This window comes from Labeo rohita, unplaced genomic scaffold, assembly GCF_022985175.1.
Source record: "Labeo rohita strain BAU-BD-2019 unplaced genomic scaffold, IGBB_LRoh.1.0 scaffold_490, whole genome shotgun sequence".
NCBI classification, from domain to species: Eukaryota; Metazoa; Chordata; class Actinopteri; order Cypriniformes; family Cyprinidae; genus Labeo; species Labeo rohita.
In genome coordinates, this window is record NW_026129411.1 from 17,705 (window position 1) to 37,793 (window position 20,089).

The 20,089-nt window shown below is 38.8% G+C and overlaps 1 protein-coding gene across 1 annotated transcript in view; it reads left to right on the forward strand.

Annotated features, from left to right (window-relative positions):
- Window positions 1-20,089, forward strand: part of LOC127160913 (ribonuclease inhibitor-like) — a 45,563-nt gene that overhangs the window by 17,698 nt on the left and 7,776 nt on the right. The window contains exons 6-7 of the mRNA XM_051103542.1: window positions 18,225-18,398; window positions 19,200-19,373. Of these exons, the coding sequence (XP_050959499.1) occupies window positions 18,225-18,398; window positions 19,200-19,373 (348 nt within the window). The remainder of the gene's footprint in view (window positions 1-18,224; window positions 18,399-19,199; window positions 19,374-20,089) is intronic.

Sequence of the window (20,089 nt, forward strand, 5' to 3'; positions counted from 1 at the left end):
AATGAGCTCATCCAGTAAGTAAAACTGTTAAAGTGTGGAATAAAGAGTCTTCAACATGTTTTGCACTAAACAATACTTTTGCATTGAACTATTTTTAGAGTTTACCACAAAAAATGCAATTTTATAAGAGAAGTCCCTGACTTTTTGCGACAGGTGGGATTCAGTTTATGGCACTTCTCATTCATATGGTATCCGTAAACGGCGATTGAGTGTCGCACAATTCTGACTGAAATTCAGTGACGTCAGTGCTGTAATGTGATTAGTTATTAAGGGACATGTGATCCAAGTTAGCTGTTACACTTTCTCCAATAGTAACTAATACCCTCTCATCTCCCTATACCAAAGAACTTATATTGACAAGAAGTGAAAGCCAATAGAACGTTCCATTGCAACAGCAACACCCAGCAGCAGCCCTACACGTCCGCCATTTTGGAGTGAAAGCGACTCGGCAGTCCACTAGCTTCTTGCTTTCGCTATGGCAATATCAGCTGCTTTATTAAAAACAAACAAACAAAAAAAAAACAATATTTAAAATTATTATTTAAATAATTAATTAAAATTTTAAAAAGTACAATAAAGCTTCAATACAACCTGAATGATGACAACACTGAATAATGTACTAGATTAGTGGTCATCAAATTCTTTTAACACTTTATTTTACAAACTTTTTGTTTAAGTATTACTTTTTGTTCTTTCACAAAATCTTTGCTCTCTAGAAACCATGTCATTTTCAGGTATTAGCATTATAATCACTTAATTATTACCAGCATATGAAATTAAATTAAGGACATGTAACAGAAAAATTGGTAATGTTATACAATATATATACAATAAATATATAACATGAATATAACAGCTTCAGTGCTGTGTTATATTAATGTCCGTTAAAGTAAGACTGTAAACAAAAATCTTTTTTATGAAAAACAACAACACAGCCATGGTCTCCAAAATTCAGTGCCTATTGCACCAACCACTAGGCTATACGCTATCGACGTAAATAGCTTTTTTTATTAACAGAATAGAATAATCATGGCTGATAGTGAGATACGCAAACGTAAAAGAAAACCAAACTGGACACAAGAACAGCTGTTACTTCTTGCCCAACATATTAATGAAAACAGTTATATAATCAAATGAAAATTGGAGCTGGAATGACCTCGGGGACAAAAAAAAAATTGTGTGGAAATATGCGTGCAAATAAATGCAGAGTGTTTCTAAAAAGTTTAAGTTCCGAGGCAGATTGCCAGCAACAGCATTAGGATAGTTGGGATTTGATCTTAGTGAGTTAAGCCTGATTTAGGTTGATTTATACTCTACACGTTCTTCTGCACCGCAAGCATGTGCTGACTGCTCGCGCACATCACCAAATTCTGGGCCCCTATTCCTAAAACATCTTAAGGATAAAAGTAGCCTATATGATAACTCAACGATTTAGGAGAAAATCTTAAAAAATAATAGGCGTGTCAATCCTAAATTTAGGACTCCTAATTTTTGCTCTAAGAGTATTTTACAATGCGTTTTAGCACTAAAACTAGCTCCTAAATCTGTGAAATGTTAGGAGTAGTGGAGAGGACTAAGTCACTAAGATCAAGTCCTAAAACGATCCTAAATTGGTTTTGCCGGCTATCTGCCTCGGAACAGAAACATTTTAGAAACATTTGATGATAATGAGCTTTTAAGAAGGTATGGTCTTAATCGCGAAGGTATGACTGTTGCAGAACTTGCAGGGACGCAGCCACTTTCTTTGCTTTCACACAGCAAAGTTTTTAAACGGCCCAAATGTGTTAATACAAGTCACGTGCAAGTAAATTGTCCTCTCATCAGTCAAGTTTTTTTTTTTTTTTCCCGGGATTCCGCTCAGCTGGCATCTGTGAGGATGGAACAACAACATCTTTGTGGGTTTATTGTTGCTTTTTGTTTGTTTTGTTTTTGTAGGTATCGTTATATTAATTTATAATTTTGAGCAGGAGTCCAGGAGTCATTAGGAAAACACTTTTAAAACACCTAACGTTACTACAAACAGAGCAAATAAGACGGCATTATGAAGCGCTTTGATTTTGAATGGCGCAGACAGACACAGTTTCATTTTAAGCGGTATTAGCAAAACAACAAATCTACTGCTGTTCATGGAACTGCAACTGCCCATTATACAGTGTGATAACGCCTGGTTCGTTGGTCCATTGGATCGGATTGCTTTCTCTTCAAGGAGGTCTCGGTGCGCTTCTTTTCTCTGCTTTTGGTGCGCACTCGAGTCCGATTGCTACATTCACACCTGCCCAAACGAACCGCACTAAGAGGGAAAACAAACTCTAGTGCGATTCAACCGAACTAAATGAGTCCGCCCGCTCCCGCTGAATTTCTGACCAGGACCGCACGCTCCCGCAACCTGCGTGTTCCACTCCCGCAGACTTTCTCCCAGAGCATCGGCGTCGAGACAGTCGGAGAAAGTGAGAACTCTGATTGGATGCCTATGTGACAGTCTTGCCTGGGAGGCATCTCTACCATATCCGTGTAGCTGCACAATGGAGACAGCGTGTGTGAATAGGGTTTCTCTGATTTTGTAAGAGAATAAACCATTTCCACAGAAATGCTTCGTTAACTCTGCTCTGTTTATTTTAAAACAGTTCTCTTTTTTAATTCTGTCACTTAAATTCTTATTAACTTTGTGATTGTATAGTGTTTCAGTTACAAATATTAACAGATTGAACATATCTGATACACACTTTCAATGAATTATAAAATCACAAATAGATGCATGGATATCCTCAATGAAATACAGAGCAATACAATTAAACTCACAGTAACAGGGAAACATCCCCACCTAGCGGAGAACTTGAGCAACTCATTTTGAATCAAACAACTTGTTAAAACATTTAACAACACATTTAGCAACATACCTGCACAATGGAGTGTGTGTGAATAGGGTTTCTCTTATTTATGTAAGAGAATAAACCATTTCTCCATAAAGCACAAGAGAATACACAAATTGGTCACATCATTGTACAGCCGCCTTGCCACAATTCTGTATTGTTAAAGGCGGTATATAAATAAAGGTGACTTGAATTGACTTGACAATCAAGTATTGTAATACAAACACATTATATCTCAATATTGAGCAACTCACTTGACACCAAACGCGACTGAACAGAGTCCCAACATATTCATAGAATCCCCCGCGGTGGCCAAAACCCAGTGCAGCCCTCTAGATCAAGGTTTTGACAACCCTCGAAAGGCAGCTGCTTATGAATGCAATAAATATTTTAATGAGGCTAAAGATTTTAATCTGCAATAGCATAACAAGGTTACATGAAAACATTATGGTCAACTTGAAAATAATGTCCGTTTACCTGTAGCAGAATTCTGCAATCTCTACCTTTGCCTGATTTTGCAAAGAATACCAGCACTTTTCACAGTCATCTTTGCTTCTGGACAAAAGTGGGAAAGTTGCATTTAGTTGCACACATATATTTTCCCACACATCTTTTTTAGTTTTTGAGGTTATCCAAACTCCAAATGATAATCCCTTGATTATATCCTTGTTTTCATGAACAAGTTGGGCAAGAAGTAAGAGTTGTTCTTGCATCCAGTTTGGTTTTCTTTTACGTTTACATGCCTTACTATCAGTCATGATTATTCTAACTGTTAACCACTAACTGTATACGAGGAGTGCACAATGTAAGAGGCTGAAGATATACATGTTTAATTAGTGACACTTAGCCTGCATTTTAAAATCTTTATTTGAATATGGCAACATTTTTTATTTTAAAAACTTTATTTGAACATGGTAACATATTGCACGTTACAATATTTCTATGAATAAATGTCTGACAGAGAGCCCTCCCCTATCAGCCAATCATTGTGTGCATAGTTAATAAGCATGTCGACATCATTCATAGCAACGAGGTCAACCCCGCCCTTACTCTTCGCTTAAGACTTCTCTCTATTCCTTAGTAAAAGTTTGTCTCAGCAGCTTTGTGAATAGGTTTTAAGAGAAAACTCTTAGCTAAAAACTTTTACTGCTATTTAGGAGAACGTTTAGTGGTAAGATAAAATGTTTTGTGGTTACAGTCTCTGATCATGTGTAACATACAATATGTATTCACATTAAACTCGATAGTTTTATTCTTACATGTACTATAATAAAATGTTACATTATTAGCATATGTTTATGTTATGTTATAGTTTTATATTAACATCATGATTTGTCTCGTTTTGCCCGAGATAAATCATGTCAGTGAATAAATTCATAGATATGCATCAGGCATTTGTAATCCCACATAGTCTAGTGGTAGAATTTTCAATAAGCGAGCCGTTGCATTAATTCGACCCCTGCCAAATTATTACCCCCTCTCGTTGAAATCGCTACCTGATTGCCTAATCCTAACCCCACCCCTAATCCTAACCCCTCCCCCGCACCTAACCCTAAACCTACCAGTACTAGGGGGGTAGTAATCTGGTGGGGGTCAGAATTTGGCAAAACACCGTCACTAATTAACATCGAAACCAACATTAAGCATGATTTCAGGAAAAAAATACACATTCCAGCGTCAGCACCTTATTTAACAGAAAGGATTGTTTCATCAGCATTAGGTATGTCCGTGCCATGAGATGTTCAGAAAACATTATGGAACAATATGGTGGGACAATATCGAGCCTTGCAAAAAGTGTCCCACCCGTAAATTACACCTATGAAAATAAGTAATGTGAAACACTAACACAAGCAATTATGAGAAATATTTTTATTACAGCAGTCTTCAACAGTAAAACCAACACAATAGTTTTAAAATGTACAGTTTCACACACTTCCTTGCAAAAGTTTTCATCCTTTCCAATGCTGGTCACAATTTCTCTCTAAGAGTTATTTCCCGTCTGACTATTTCTATGATCACGCACTAATGGATCATAGAGATGTTTGTACAGACGTACCTGTTCAGCCAAAACAGCTTTAAAATTGTTCGTGATCTATGCTGCAGCACGCGAACAGTTCACTCGAGATGCCGTGCACACCGCCACGCAAAATGGTTGATTTCACAAACCCAAGCGAACTAGCGGACGCATCAAGTATAAATCAACCTTTACGTTGCACAGATTTGGGAGCTAGTTTTAGCGCTAAAACGCTTTGTGAAACACTCTTACAGCAAAAACTTAGGAGTCCTAAATTTAGGACTGGCACGCCCATTATTTTTAAGATTTTTTCCAGCAAGTTATGAGCTACTTTTAGCCTTAAGATGTTTTGTGAATACGGGCCCAGAGCTCTAACTAAACTCCACTGTGTTTGCCTCGGGTGACTTTGAGGAATACAAAAAGGCCAGATTCAAACTATGCAAATCAATCAGGAAGGCCAAGAGACATTATATTCTGATTCTGGGGGGATATTACATCACTGCAGATTCCCAGTGCATGTGACAAATCCTGCAGCTCATCACAGAGAACCAGCAGAAAAGCCAGGGAGCCATAAGTACCAAGACCACACTCCCAGATGAGCTGATTGAGTCCTGTACGCTCAGTTTGAGGCACCAATCATCAGCCAAAAGCATAGGATTCTGAACTCATAGGGTATTTTGGACACATCATTCATGGTGTCATCGGCGGAGGTGTGCATGGCTCTGAAACCCATGGAAGGCAGCCCAGATGACATCCCGGATGGACAGTCAGGGATTGCTAGTGAAGTCCTATCTAAAAAGGACCATTCCAGCCACCTTAGACTCAGTTAAGACAAAATTTGCATATCAACAAAAAAGACAGGTTTTTATGCATAGTTAATAGATTTTACTATTAGGCTACTTTGCTGATCGCTCATTATAGATCAACTAACATGATCTATAAAGGTGCAAAATTATTTGTCAAATAAATGAAACATGAGGAAACATTCATTTGAGTTTAAATTGTTATAGCTTATTCTAGAGATTGCAGTGATGCATGACATGGTGAAAAATGACTGGATAAATAATACTGTATTAAAGTAGCTTAAGATTAATTTTAAAAGTGTCTCCCCTAAAAGCACAAGGGGCGCCAGCCTGTTCCCCCCCAGTTACTGTGGTCTAGAACTGACACTGCAGGGTCAAAGTTTCTTTAAAGAACAATCTTACTAATCTATCTTTCTTACTTTTTCATAATCTGAAGAACCTTCTTTCACCACAAAGAACCTCTTGTGAAACAGTCAAGTCACCTTTATTTCTATAGCGCTTTTAACAATAAAGATTGTGTCAAAGCAGCTCTACAGTATTAAATAGGAAAATAGTGTCAATACCGCAGAAGGACAAGAGAAAACACTCAAATTTCCAGTTAAAGTTCATCATTGAATCCAGTGATGTCCCCAACTAAGCAAACCAGAAAGGTTCTTCAGATGTTAAAGGTTCTTTATGGAACCATTTAGACAAAAAAAAGGTTCTTTGGCATTGTGAAGCACCTTTATTTTTAAGAGTGTTGGTCTCGCAACACTCAGCAGCTTGTAAGGAAGTCCCAACAGTGACTGTATTTCTTAAGAAGGCTGAGGAAATTTGGCATGGGAAGTGAAATCCTCAGCAACTTTTACAGATGTACAGGTGAAAGTGGTGTGGAAGTTGCACAGTTCAGGACAGGAAAGCTCTCCAGCACATGATTAAAAAGCGGTGTTGGGCTACTAGTTTAACTGCATTTCTCAATAGCATGGTGTTAGTGTCAATGTTTTCTGAATCTCAAAGTTTTCAGTAGCAAAGCATTTTTTTTTTTTGATCAAGTAACGTGGTAGCATCAACAAAAGTTACATTTTCCAAAGCATTTCTGAGGCTCAAGCTCAAATCAGAAAAATAAGTGCTAAGGATCACTGATCCTGGATCAGTAAGTGACGCCACTAAACCTGTCCACCCTCTCATCACTGGGTATCACAGGGATTCCACTTTGCTTGTTTGAATCCTATCCAAACCACATCATCTGGCCACTGGGGTTCCTCAGGGATCAGTTCTTGGACCCCTCCTCTTCTTCATTTACACTACATCACTGGGGCCCATCATACAGGCACATGGCTTCTCTTACCACTGCTATGCTGATGACACGCAGCTCTATCTTTCATTTCAACCAGATGATCCAACAGTAGCTGCACGGATCTCAGGCTGCTTGGCGGACATCTCGGAGTGGATGAAAGAACATCATCTACAGCTCAACTTGGCAAAGACTGAGCTCCTTATTTTGCCTGCCACTCCGACTCTACAGCATGATTTCACCATCAGTTTAGGTACTTTAACAATTACCCCATCAAGTTCTGCCAGAAATCTTGGTGTTATCCTTGATGACCAGCTGACTTTCAAAGACCACATTGCTAAAACTGCTCGATCTTGCAGGTTTGCCCTACACAACATTAGAAAGATCAGGCCCTTTCTAACAGAGCAGGCCACACAACTTCTTGTCCAGGCCCTGGTCATCTCCAGGCTGGACTACTGCAATGCTCTTCTAGCCGGTCTTCCCTCATGCACAATCAAACCTCTACAAATGATTCAGAATGCAGCAGCACGACTGGTCTTCAACGAGCCCAAAAGGACCCATGTCACACCTTTCTTTATCACCCTGCAATGGCTCCCAATTGCAGCTCGCATCAAATTCAAGACACTGATGCTTGCATATAGAACAACCACTGGCTCGGCACCCGCCTACCTCCACTCACTGCTACCAATCTACACTCCCTCCAGAACTCTGAGATCCGCCAGCGAGCGACGCCTCATTATACCATCACAAAGAGGAACAAAATCACTTTCCAGAACATTCTCTTACACCGTTCCTGGCTGGTGGAATGATCTTCCCACCGCTATCCGGAATGCCAACTCCCTAACAACTTTCAAACGACTGCTGAAAACCCATCTCTTTCGACACTACTTGACAAAAGTAGTAAAAAAAAAAAAAAAAAAAAAAAAAAATTCTACTCTTTTCCCTTTCTAGCTTGTACTTACTTTGAACAATGCCTGTTATATGGTAATTTGAGCACTTCGTAGGTCGTTTTGCCTCTTTAGGACAAATCGCTTGATGTATTCCCCACTTGTAAGTCGCTTTGGATAAAAGCGTCTGCTAAATGAATAAATGTAAATGTAAATGTAAACCTCGTAACTCCATTGGCTCCTCAAAGTGTCAGTCAAATCTCATTATTCCTCCCACCTCTCAGTTTGGAGCATCTCAGCTTGTTTGCACTCTGAAGGTAAATAAAGAACTGTTGACTGAATAAATACTGCGTTTTCTTTACTCAAGAAACATCATATTTATAAAGGCTACTGTTTTTTTGTATTTGAGGAGTGCAGAAGAGTGCCTTAGTCTAGCATTTGTTGTCAAGTCACAGTCAAATAGCTTGTGCGAATTGCTGAATCTTTTATAATATGATATTTTGGCAAAATAACAGAAAAAGCTGAGCGCCCACATAGTGACAGAAAAAAAAACGTTAATGAAAACATAAATTCAATGCAAGTACTGCCTCTGATGTGGCGGTAATGATGGAAAAAAAAAACATTTGCTGCTCAAAAACTTGGTATTTGAACTTGATTTTGGTGAAATGTTAATAATATAATAGCACATGCAATGAAGTAAATTAATCTGTAGGCCTATACATTTATATGGTAACACTATATAATAAGATTTTATTAGTTCATGTTAGCTAATCAGTCCCTCCAGGATTTCATGATTTTTTTTTTTTTTTTTTTTTTTTTTTTTGCTATCCAAATTTTGTGGTGGTAATTTCCAAAAATTGCGCAAAATTTGCAATGTTTTTTTTTTAATAATTACGATTGCACGTTTACCAGATTATGTTATTTTAGTTTCACAATAGTCTTACATGACACAAATGTAGTGGGTTTGTTTCTGCATTGTGTGCGTTGATGATAAAAAGAGACTTCACACGAGGATGTAGTTGTCATGTGTTTTACTTTTGGCTTCTTAGTTTCTGTAATGAAACATAACAGACACCATCAGACAGTGAAAGGAGGATTCTCTGCTCTAGTCGTGCCTCTTATTGCTGTGACATTCTGCGAAAAAGAGTGGGTGCCCGGAAATTACATCAGATTCACCCTCTACATACACACAACATAATCTGCGTGACAGCGCTTCATCACTCACGCAATCTCTCCTAATACAAATTTCAAAATAAAAGTCCTGTACATTTAGTACAATTGGTTACTAGTAATTTTAATAATCTAGTGTAACAACATTACACTTGCCACATCCACCCCCACTGTTTTACACTAGATTATTGGACAGACCATTACAATTTGGGATACAGAATCTTCATTCTGAACATCTAGTACAGGTGGTATCTCATCGTATGGTGTATGGCACAAAGACACTGAAACATTAGATATATTGTCAGAATTGTCCTGACACTCCATCCCTTCATCTTGTTTAGTGTGTTGCCCCAGCTCGTGATCACAAATCTCATGTTTAACACTGTCTGTCACATCCTCCATTTCACCCGTACCCATTCCCGCAAACCTCATTCAAATCAGCAATCGATTGAGAAGTTCTGTCTGCAGTATCACTTTTTGAACAGTCAGTATGTGACGAAACACTGTTTGAACTTGGGTCACACTCTGAAAAGTAAAAAGTTCCCAGTCATTAACAAATTCCGATAGACGATTTTGACACATCCTATAACAGGGTGACAAATCTTGTACGTATTCAAGGAACAGTTCTTACTCACTACAATATACACTGTGCTTTCCCAACGATCAGCTAATTTCCTTTGTCCTTTCTCCCCTTTGTTTGCCAGGAGGACTCTATCACCCAACTCCAACGAATGACCCATGCACTTGCTATTATAATGTTCAGCCTGTTTGTTCTGTTGTTGGCGCACATTTTGTTGTGCAAGTGACATTGCCTCCCTTAAATTCTTTCCCAGGGACTGGACATATTTACTCACATTGACAGTTCCCCCATCCAAAATTACACTCTCAAACAAAACATCTACTGGCAATCTCGGGGTACGGCCAAACATCAAGAAGAAAGGCGGGTAGCCAGTAGTCTCACGCCTAGTGCAATTGTATGAAAAAGTCAGTGTGTTCAGCATCTGAGGCCAGTTAACTTTTGACCTCAGAGGCAAGGACCTTATCATATCACCAAGAGTACAATTAAACCTTTCAGTTTGACCATTACCCATAGGGTTATACAATGTAGTATGGGATTTGGCAACACCTGATAATTTTAACATTTCTGCAATTAGAGAACTTTCAAAGTTTGCACCCTTATCTGAATGGATTCGTGCCGGGAAACCATATACACAAAAAAAATTGTTCCACAGAACATGAGCAACAGACTTTGCAGTTTGATTTGGACAAACATACGCACATGCAAGTTTTGTGAAGTGGTCGGTTATTACCAACACATCAACTGACTTGTTATTGACATCCTCAGCCATCCAGAAATCGGTACAAACCACCTCTAGTGGTGCTGTTGTAGTTATCGACACAAGTGGTGCTCTGGCTTCCGGCTCAGGGTCTTACTCAACACACATCTCTTGCATTGTGACACGTTCAACTTTGTGTCATTCTCCATAGAGTTCCAGTAAAATTGCTGCCTCTTAAGCCAAAGAGTGCGGTGCTGGCCCTGGTGACCTGCGTCATCATGCACCCCTTTAGGACCAAACCTCGTAAGGCTGCTGGCACAACATACTGGAAAATCTTTTTCTTGGTTGTTGGATTCTTAGACACCTGGTAAAGTATGCCTAACTTGATTGTGACTTTACCCCATTGTCTGAGCGTTCGTACAGTTTCCTTTGACTCATGACCCTTTTCTCTTCTAGAAGGCCATCTACCTCGTTCTACAAAAAGCCTAACCCTACGGTCACAGGACAAATGAAACATACCTTGCACCTGCTCAATCTCAAGTGTCTCCGCTTCATGCCTCAAGATGTCATATGGCGTTCTGGTAAGTCTGTGCAAAATCCTGGAGGTAGCAAAAGGCTCCCGGCTTAAGGCATCAGCTACCACGTTTTTCGGGCAAGGTATGTACTGTATGTCAAACTCGGAAGGGGCCAACTTTGCAACCCATCTCTGCTCGCAGGCATCAAGCCTCGGTTTGGTTAAAATATACTTGAGCGGGTTGTTATCCGTCCAAACCGTAAACCTGTGCCCACGAAGCCAATGACTGAATTTATCGCAAATGGCCCATTTCATTGCCAGAAATTCAAGCCTATGAAGGGGGAACTTGGATTGAGCATGGTTGAGGGACTTTTGGACCAAACGATTGGTCTCATGACAGCATGCCCCTCCTGAACTTGGGAAAGCACTGCCCCAAGACCACTCGACAGAATATCAACAGACAGAATAAACAGTCTCGAGAAGTCAGGATAAGCAAGTAAAACTTACGTCACCAGCGCCGCCTTCAAATTCTCAAATGCCCCTCTACGGTCATCTGTCCAGTCATCAGGGGGGAGTTTCTGGACAGCGCCGGTCCTTTTTTCATGCCCCTCGCCTTCCTAGGGTTCTTTTGGCCAGTTGTCAACTGAAAAAGAGGCTTAGCAATCATCAAGCAATTCTCAATAGAGTGTTGATAGTATATAACCATCCCCAAAAATGACCTTATTTTGCACACCATCAGCCTCCATTAAGTCTCCTTCTGATACATTCGTAATAGTCTCTACTTTCATTGGATCACTAGCCACTCCCTCCTGTGAAATGATGTGACCTAAAAATTTCACTGATCTCCGTAAAAAATCTACACTTGGAGGGAGATAGCTTCAAATTATGATCCTTGAGACGCTGAAACACCATTTCAAGTCTCTGCAAACTTTCTTCCTCATCCTTACCAAAAACCAACAGGTCATCCAGGTAGCAGAGCAAGCTCATGAAATTTTGATCACCGAAAATAGTTATCATCATTCTAATAAACGTTGCGGGACTGTTGCAAAGACCCTGTGGTAAGCGGTTGTACTCACGCAGCCCAAGGGGAGAGCTGAAGGCGGTAAATTTTTTATCCTCCTCATGTAAAGGGATGTTATAGTACCCAGACGTTAAATCCATAGTGCTAAACAAAGCATTCCCCCAGCGCTGCAAGTACATCCACCTGGTAAAGGGAGGGGGTGCGCGAAACAACTCCTGATCCAGGACTCCAGCTTCTCTCAATTGAGGTACAATGTCAACACTCAAAGTAGTTGCCATGGAGCCACTGTCCAGCATTCCCCTCAGACAGACTTTGTCCTGTACCAAAACACTTGTATAAAACAGACTGTCATTCGGCATTGACTAAATAGTATATTGAAAAATCACAGTTTTGTCTTTGCTTACACTCTCACAATAAAATTAATAAACCGACTCCACATCAGTATCCAAGGAGGACCTTTCATTTTGCCCTACATTGCCCTCCCCCCAATGGAGGCTCTCTAGTTTCCCTGAGGTGCGTCATCTCCTTGTCTGCCAGTGCTTTCCCTGGGCACAGTTTTCTCACAATTGAAGCTCATATGCCCAGAAGAAAAACACTTAAAGCAGAGATTGTACATATTGCAATGGGCAGTAGTACTGTGATCTTTGCTGGTACAAACTCTACATTCACGGCTCTGTCTGTAAGCATTCTTGGACCAGCCACCACGCACTGATTGTGCATTGCAAACAAGAGCCTTTTCCAACATAGTCAGGACTTTGTCTAGAGCGCCATTATCTGCTGCTGGTGTGGCTGTTTCAGACCTATGAGGAGACAGAGATGTTGAATCATCAATAGGCTCAAGAACTTTGGGTGTTTGTTGACAGGCAATTCGCCTTGACGCTTTCTGTTCCCTTAGCATCTTGTCCAATTTCTCTTGGACCTCGGAAGCTGTCCACAACTGTGCAGGTTTACTTTTGAACACTAGAGACAGTTTCTTATCAGGGAAGTGTCGAATAAACATTACAGCCAGTTCTCTACTTCGATTTTCTAAAGTTATGCCCTCCTCCCTAAAGCCCTGCTCAGCCACCTCAGCTGCTTTGTTCAACCTTATTCAATAATCTAAGGGACTTTCATTGGAGTAAGATTTTACAGAGTAGAAATCAGCTAAAGGCATTCCTGAGCTACTGGAATCACTGAAATGGTGTCTCAATACTGTGAAAACAGCATCTACATTCGGAGTAACCGTTCTGTTGCTCAACCAGATTTTTATGATGTCCCTAGCCCTCCCCATTAGTCTGTTCATCACTTCTTCAACCCTTTCATAGTCTACCACTTTTTTGTTAAGGTACACTCTCATCAGCTCTTCCAACTCCATCATGGAGCATCAGTCTGTACCTTCTCCACGATAATAAGATGGTGCAGTTTTCTCAGACTTCAGTACCAACTTGGAAGCATCAATAATGGTTGCATTCGACATCTTAGTGTCAGAAAAGTTAGTGTTTTCTCCAAAACAACCACTAGGTGACAGACTTGAATGTCTAGTCTGTAACAGACTGTCTCTGATAGCTTCGCCAATTTCAGATCCAATTTGTCTGACAAGGTCACTCGTGTCACTTGGAAGATCTAATTCATGTTTGGCATACTCTGGTTTTGTTACTGGACTACAGCTCATGTCAGGTCTAGTATCAACTGACGATCTTAGCACTCCACCCCTCCAGTGCTTGCATACTCAGGACCCACAAACTGAAAACCTCTGTCAGTTGTGGTTAGTAGTGCACCCCTTCCTCTACCAGCCATCATTTGGCTGTGTTTGAAAGCTAACCTTTCCTCCTTGTCATCTGTCATAACGAATCCCCAAAATTTGCTTAATACCCACACACACACAAAAAAAATGTGTCCTTAAGTGTCTTTAAAATTAAGTGTCCTTACTGTCAAATGTCCAGAATTTTTTTGCAGAAAGAACTGTCTCTTTGAGAGATAAGAAGTCAGAGTCCAAACCAGTCACTGACGAACCGCTCCCATAATGTAGATCAACGATGACATCAGCATAGTCCCAGCAAAAACAGTCACTCTTGCTGCGTCCCAGGCGGTCAGCAACCAGCAAACCAAACGAAGGGTCACGGCACCATTTTGTAGTGGGTTTGTTTCTGCGTTGTGTGAGTTGATGATAAAAAGAGACTTCACACGAGGATGTAGTTGTCATGTTTTTTACTTTTGGCTTCTTGGTTTCTGTATTGAAACATAGCAGACACCAGCAGACAGTGAAAGGAGGAATCTCTGCTCTAGTCCAGCCTTTTATCGCTATGACATTCTGCGAAAGAGAGATAATCTTCAATAATTAATAATTAATCTTCAATAATCTAGTGTAACAACATTACACTTGCCACACAAAGAACAAACAAAATGTAAGACGTTTGTTTATTTTGCTAAGAAACAAATGACAACAGGACAAATGAGTACAATATAAAGGTAGATAAAAAAAACTATTATTTTTGCTGCTGCTGCTGCTATTGTTGTTTCTAATTTAAAAAAAAAAAAAAAAAAAAAAAACTACAGTAGGCTTACAGCAGGGGTCTCAAACCTCTTTTACACCACGGACCAGTTATGGTTTGAAAATATTCTCATTGACCGGGGGATTATAGGCCTGAAATTACAATTATTACGACTATTAGAAAGTTATATACCGTTATCAGCACGTTGAAGTAGATTCGTCTCTGAGAGAATATGCGCCGTGAATGCAGCGTTAAAAAACTGTCACTTATTATTATTATTATTATTATTATTATTATTAATAATAATATTTTATTTTCACTTTCTGTATAGTGAATTGTAAAGTTAAAACTGAAGTTAAGAGGTTCACCGGCATAACTGTTACGCAAAGTTTGATATCCATTGACTTGGCTTCATGGTTTAAAACAGAAATACTTCCGATATTGCGACGTAACTGCAAACCCCCATGCGTATGCATCTTAAACGCAGGGAGAGGTGAAAGAGGAATTAACTCTGTATGCCGCTCTGTCTGAAACACCTCTCTGTGCTTGTGCGCGCTTCGGGTGTATGCGAGAACAGCGAGCAAGTAACGAATCGAGTTCTATTTCATTTCTTCTTCTTTTGGTTTTAAATAGCTTGAACGTGTAAATTGGCAAATTAACCTGTGAAATCACATGGCGAACGGTGTGGTCTTGACCGTACGTATCACGGATCAGCTGCGAAGCCCTGATAGGCTATATGACAGATCAGAGCCAATGCTTCAGTGAAATTGCTTTGCCGATCCAGTGGAAGACTCCAGCGATCACCGTTTCACACACACCAATCACGTGCGCATATCTGTATCTTGAAAATAATATATTACAGCTTAAGTAAAATTTGGTATTCACTTAATAATTATAATTTAGTGGGTTTTTATTTATTTAGTTTTTTGTTTATTTTTTTTTATAAATTATTTATTTATTTTAATTTTTTTTGTGATTATTTTTGGGATTATTTTGTGGTGAAATGGAAATTGTGCAGGATTACAAAAAAATGCGACATGTTGCTGATTTTGCGTTGGATTCAGCAATCGAGGAATTGCAAAAAACTGGAGGGTCTAGCTAATGTATTAACTAAAATGAGCAAACAACGAACAATACATTTATTACAGGATTTATTAATCTTTGTTAATGTACTGTAAATTAATGAAAATGTAGTCGTTCATTGGTAGTTCATGTTAATTCACAGTGCATTATTGTTAACAAACAACTTTTGATTTTAATAATGTGTTAGTAAATGTTGAAATTAACGTTAAGATTAATAAATGCTGTAGAAGTATTGATCATTCTTAGTTCATGTTAACTATACTAGTTAACTAATGTTAACTAATGAACCTTATGGTGAAGTGTCACCATTTATGTAAATATATCTGCATACAATAAAGCCACAATACCAACATACACTGTTTTAGTAGGAGGTTTTCGGCCAGCAGCAAAAATTAATTTTGCCTGTGTCACAATATGAGTTAAATCCAGCCCTGTACATGATACTGATACTGAGAGTATTGACTTGAAATGAAGTTGGTTCAATATAAAAATTTAAAAACAGCTTGGATGTAGTACTATTTTTGCCATGTTACTGTAGCTTAGCTTGCTACATTTCCCAGGAGGATATCTTCAGTGTAGTGAAGCTTCATTTAATGAAGTGTAACTGTTAGCTTAGCTCACTACATTTTCCAAGTAGCTTGACCAACACTGTTAAAAAGTGCACAGTTCATTTGTGGAGTAACTTTCCTATCACTTCAGGATATTTACAGCACTAGGGTCATCATGAGACCCACAACATCATCAGGGACAATACACATCCACAACACAGCCTCTTCACACTTCTGCTGTCTGGGAGATGTACAGGAGTATGAAATCAAGGACAGAAATTGCTTTTCTAATGACTTTTATAACTTATTTTGATGAGCTGCATCAAGGAGCTTTGAAACCGGTTACACTCACTGAATGAATCGCATTTGTGCCAAACTCTTACAAAGCCAAAACAAACATTCTCCTTTGATCCATGAACGTTTCTCACAGTTAATGTACAGGGTGGGCCATTTATATGGATACATCACACATCAAACTTATTGGAAATTTCACAAGAAAAACAATGGTGTGCTTGGTTTTAACGTAACTTTATTCTTTCATGAGTTATTTACAAGTTTCTGACCACTTATAATGTGCCACAAACAGGACGTTAATATCACCAACCATACCCATTTTATTAAGGTGTATCCATATAAATCGCCCACCCTGTACACAATCTCACAGTCTGAAGCATCTGTCTCACATGCTGTTGTGAATAATTAAGCAAAGTGTCTTCTGATTGGATAAGAACACAGTCTCATGAATAATTATGAGACACCAATGCATCATTGAAGTACTATAGTCCTTTACCACATCACAAACTATGACGATCACAACTGTGTCACAAACTGTGACGTCAACACGATGTAGATTTTAAACCTGGAAGACAAAAATTGTGCAAAAAGCTCAAAATGAACCACTTTTCTCCAACAATAAATGAACAGATGCTAACATTGTCTTCTATGATGTGAAACACAAACACCTCTGCTAAAATCTCAGAAAAAAACTAGTCTGGGGTTTCATGACCCTTTAAAACCAAACTTCCCATTACCATCACTGACTGTTACCTTGTTTGCTGCACAATATATATTTGTATATTTGTGTATGTTCATATATTTTTGTATAGTTAATCTGTCTATATTGTATACTGTATATTTTGGTGTAATGGAGACTTGCAAAGTAAGTTGTTGTGTGGTCTAAACATTTGAAACATTTGAACATTTGCTGTATTGCCCATACAGCAGGTCAAATACCCAACCCAAAATCCAATAATTTCAGTTAATAATACCAAAAATACACAAACATTTCACTTTTGGGAATTAAAAATTCTTTGTATTTCTATGAAGAATCAGGACAAATTGTACATAAACCATGAGAAGTGTAAATTATTTGATTAAATGGACAAGTTGATATGATTCTTTAGGGTCTTAATGAAAAGTCTCTAATATACTTTGATTAAAAATTCTCAATAGTTTTTGTAAAACAACACCCTTTTTACCTTGCCAAAATCAGCTCTGCAAAAATCATCTCATTCTGGTGGAGGCTGCTTTAAATGCAAATGAGCTCTGCTCGCCCCACCCCTCTCTTCTCTCTGTGATGTGACAAGTCTGTTTACTTTAGCCACGTTTAGCAGCTAAACTTGCTAACTAGCACATTATTAGGAAAGGCGATAGCAAAGATTCATAAAAAACCTTATACTCACTTCTGCTGTAAGTGAAGCTGGATCATGTATGATTCACATGAACATAGACGGATACATGTAGATCGGGAGGCACATTCCCTTCACAAACAAATGTAATCCACTGCATCTTCAGTGGATCAGATGTCGGGAGTAAATGACGACCACTACATTCATTATTACATCCAGCATCACAACACCTCAATCGATCAATCAGAGATATTCTTGTCTAATTTACATCCCTGCTCTGGCATCAAAACGTGGAAAGTTACTGGACTGTGACAGCTGATCTAAGGTAAGAGCTCATGTCAATCAACTATGGTGGGAGTGGCCTCTGTTCGTGTGATGCCACAACGACAGGCATCTGAGAATGGCTCAATTTGAAAAAGGGGATATTATTTTTACAGATTAATTTAAAACCACTGCATGAATTTTTATCATTATAGGGTAGATTTGTACATACACTGCCAACACACATTAATGTTCAAACAGCATGAAAAAGTGAACTTAGCATCCGATGAGCCAAAGAGAATTATCCAAAGGTGTTCAGACACTCTTCCTCTGTTTCATTTTATGGAGACATTTTCACTTTATTAAACCATTTTCTTCTGTCTTCTCTCTTTCTCTCAATGCAGGTTAAGAAGCTGTAAAATGACAGATGAAGGTTGTTCTGCTGTGACTTCAGCTCTGAAATCAAACCCATCACACCTGAGAGAACTGAACCTGAGCAGGAATAAACTAGGAGACTCTGGAGTGAAAAACCTCAGTGATCTACTGATGAACACACAATGCAAGCTGGAGAAACTACAGTTAGTATCATTATACTGTACAGCAGTGACAGTGAGATTAAAGTTTACTGACAATATTTCGGTGCTTGTTATGGTTTATTTATCCGGGTACATAATTTATTTTCAATGTACCCTATTATTAATGTACCCTATTATTAATGTACCCTTGTGATCTTTAATGAAAATAACTTTCCCCTCACAAAAACATTTCTTCTCTGGTCTGATGACGTGAGGGTGTGAAAACCTGTCAGTCACATGAGATCACAGCAATAGCAAACAACAATTATCCAGCTTTTTCATCAAAAATGAAAAAGCTGGATAAGCTGGATATGCTTTTTTTTCTTGTTCAAAAAAGTTGTTTCACTCAAACATGCATCACAATAAGAACAAAATATGATCACAAAATGTTGTATTTGACTGTAAACTACAATCTTAAAATGTCTTGAAAATGTCTTTTTTATGAACAGAATTTTCTTGATTTGTTACATTTTTACATTTACATTAATGTTATTTTAAAGTGATTCTATAGTTGATCCTGTATCTTAATTACATTACAAATCACAACACTTTTTTATTTATTTATTTATTTATTTTTTTTTGGTCTGACTAAAGATTCTCCAGACTTGAAATGTAATTAGTATCCTCAATTCCTAGTTTTGTTTTTGTTTTAGTTTATGGCTGTATGATTATTTATTTACTTATTTTGCTGTCAGGTTTTAGCAACATTTTATTTATTGCACTGTATGATGTTTACTCACGATTCATTTAACTCACACATGAACAACATGTCTGATTCATTGTCTTTTCTCTTTCTGTCTTCAGTCTGTATCATTGCAGTATTACAGAGAAACAGTGTCTCATCCTGACTTCAGCTCTGAAATCAAACCCATCACACCTGAGAGAACTAGAGCTGAATTGGAATAAACTAGGAGACTCTGGAGTGAAAAATCTCAGTGATCTACTGATGAACACACAATTCAAGCTGGAGAAACTATAGTTAGTATCATTACCGTTACAGTGTTATTAGTTTTCTGTTCAGGTAATTTTTTTGTGTGGGTTTGTGTTTTTCTGTAAAGGGAAATACATGTTAGTGTTTAATGTTCAGCTATACTGGACAGTTTCTGTAATGTTGTTGAATTTTGTGGTTCCCATTATGCAGAAGAGTGACGTTTGTGCTTAGACTGTGACTCTTGAGTAATAGATATTCAAATGTCAGTTCTGTTACGTGTTGTGCTGGATGGACGAGACGGGAAACGAGATACGATACAAACAATTACTTTAATATAAATCTTCATACGAATCAGGCAGGAACAGGCAGGAACACAGCGAAACATCCACGAACACCAAACAACAAAGGACCGACAGAGAACTCAGAATACAAACAGACTTATAAAGGGTAACTAATAACAAGGACAGGTGAACACAATAATAAGGAAGAAACCAAATTCAACAGAACAACAGGGGGAGACTATGGGAGAAACCAAAACTGAACTGACATAAATGTGACATTACGCCCCCCTCCGAATAGCGGATCAGGGAGTTCAGGAGGCCATGGCCGGACAGACAGTTCAGATAAACACAACATTGTCCAGGGGGGTGACGAAGGTGGGAGGAGCCAAGGAGAAAACAGGAGGGACCCGGAGCAGGAGAAGCAGAGAGAGACCCAGACCGCAGCCATGATGACAACCCACGGTGGAGCCGACGGAGGGAGG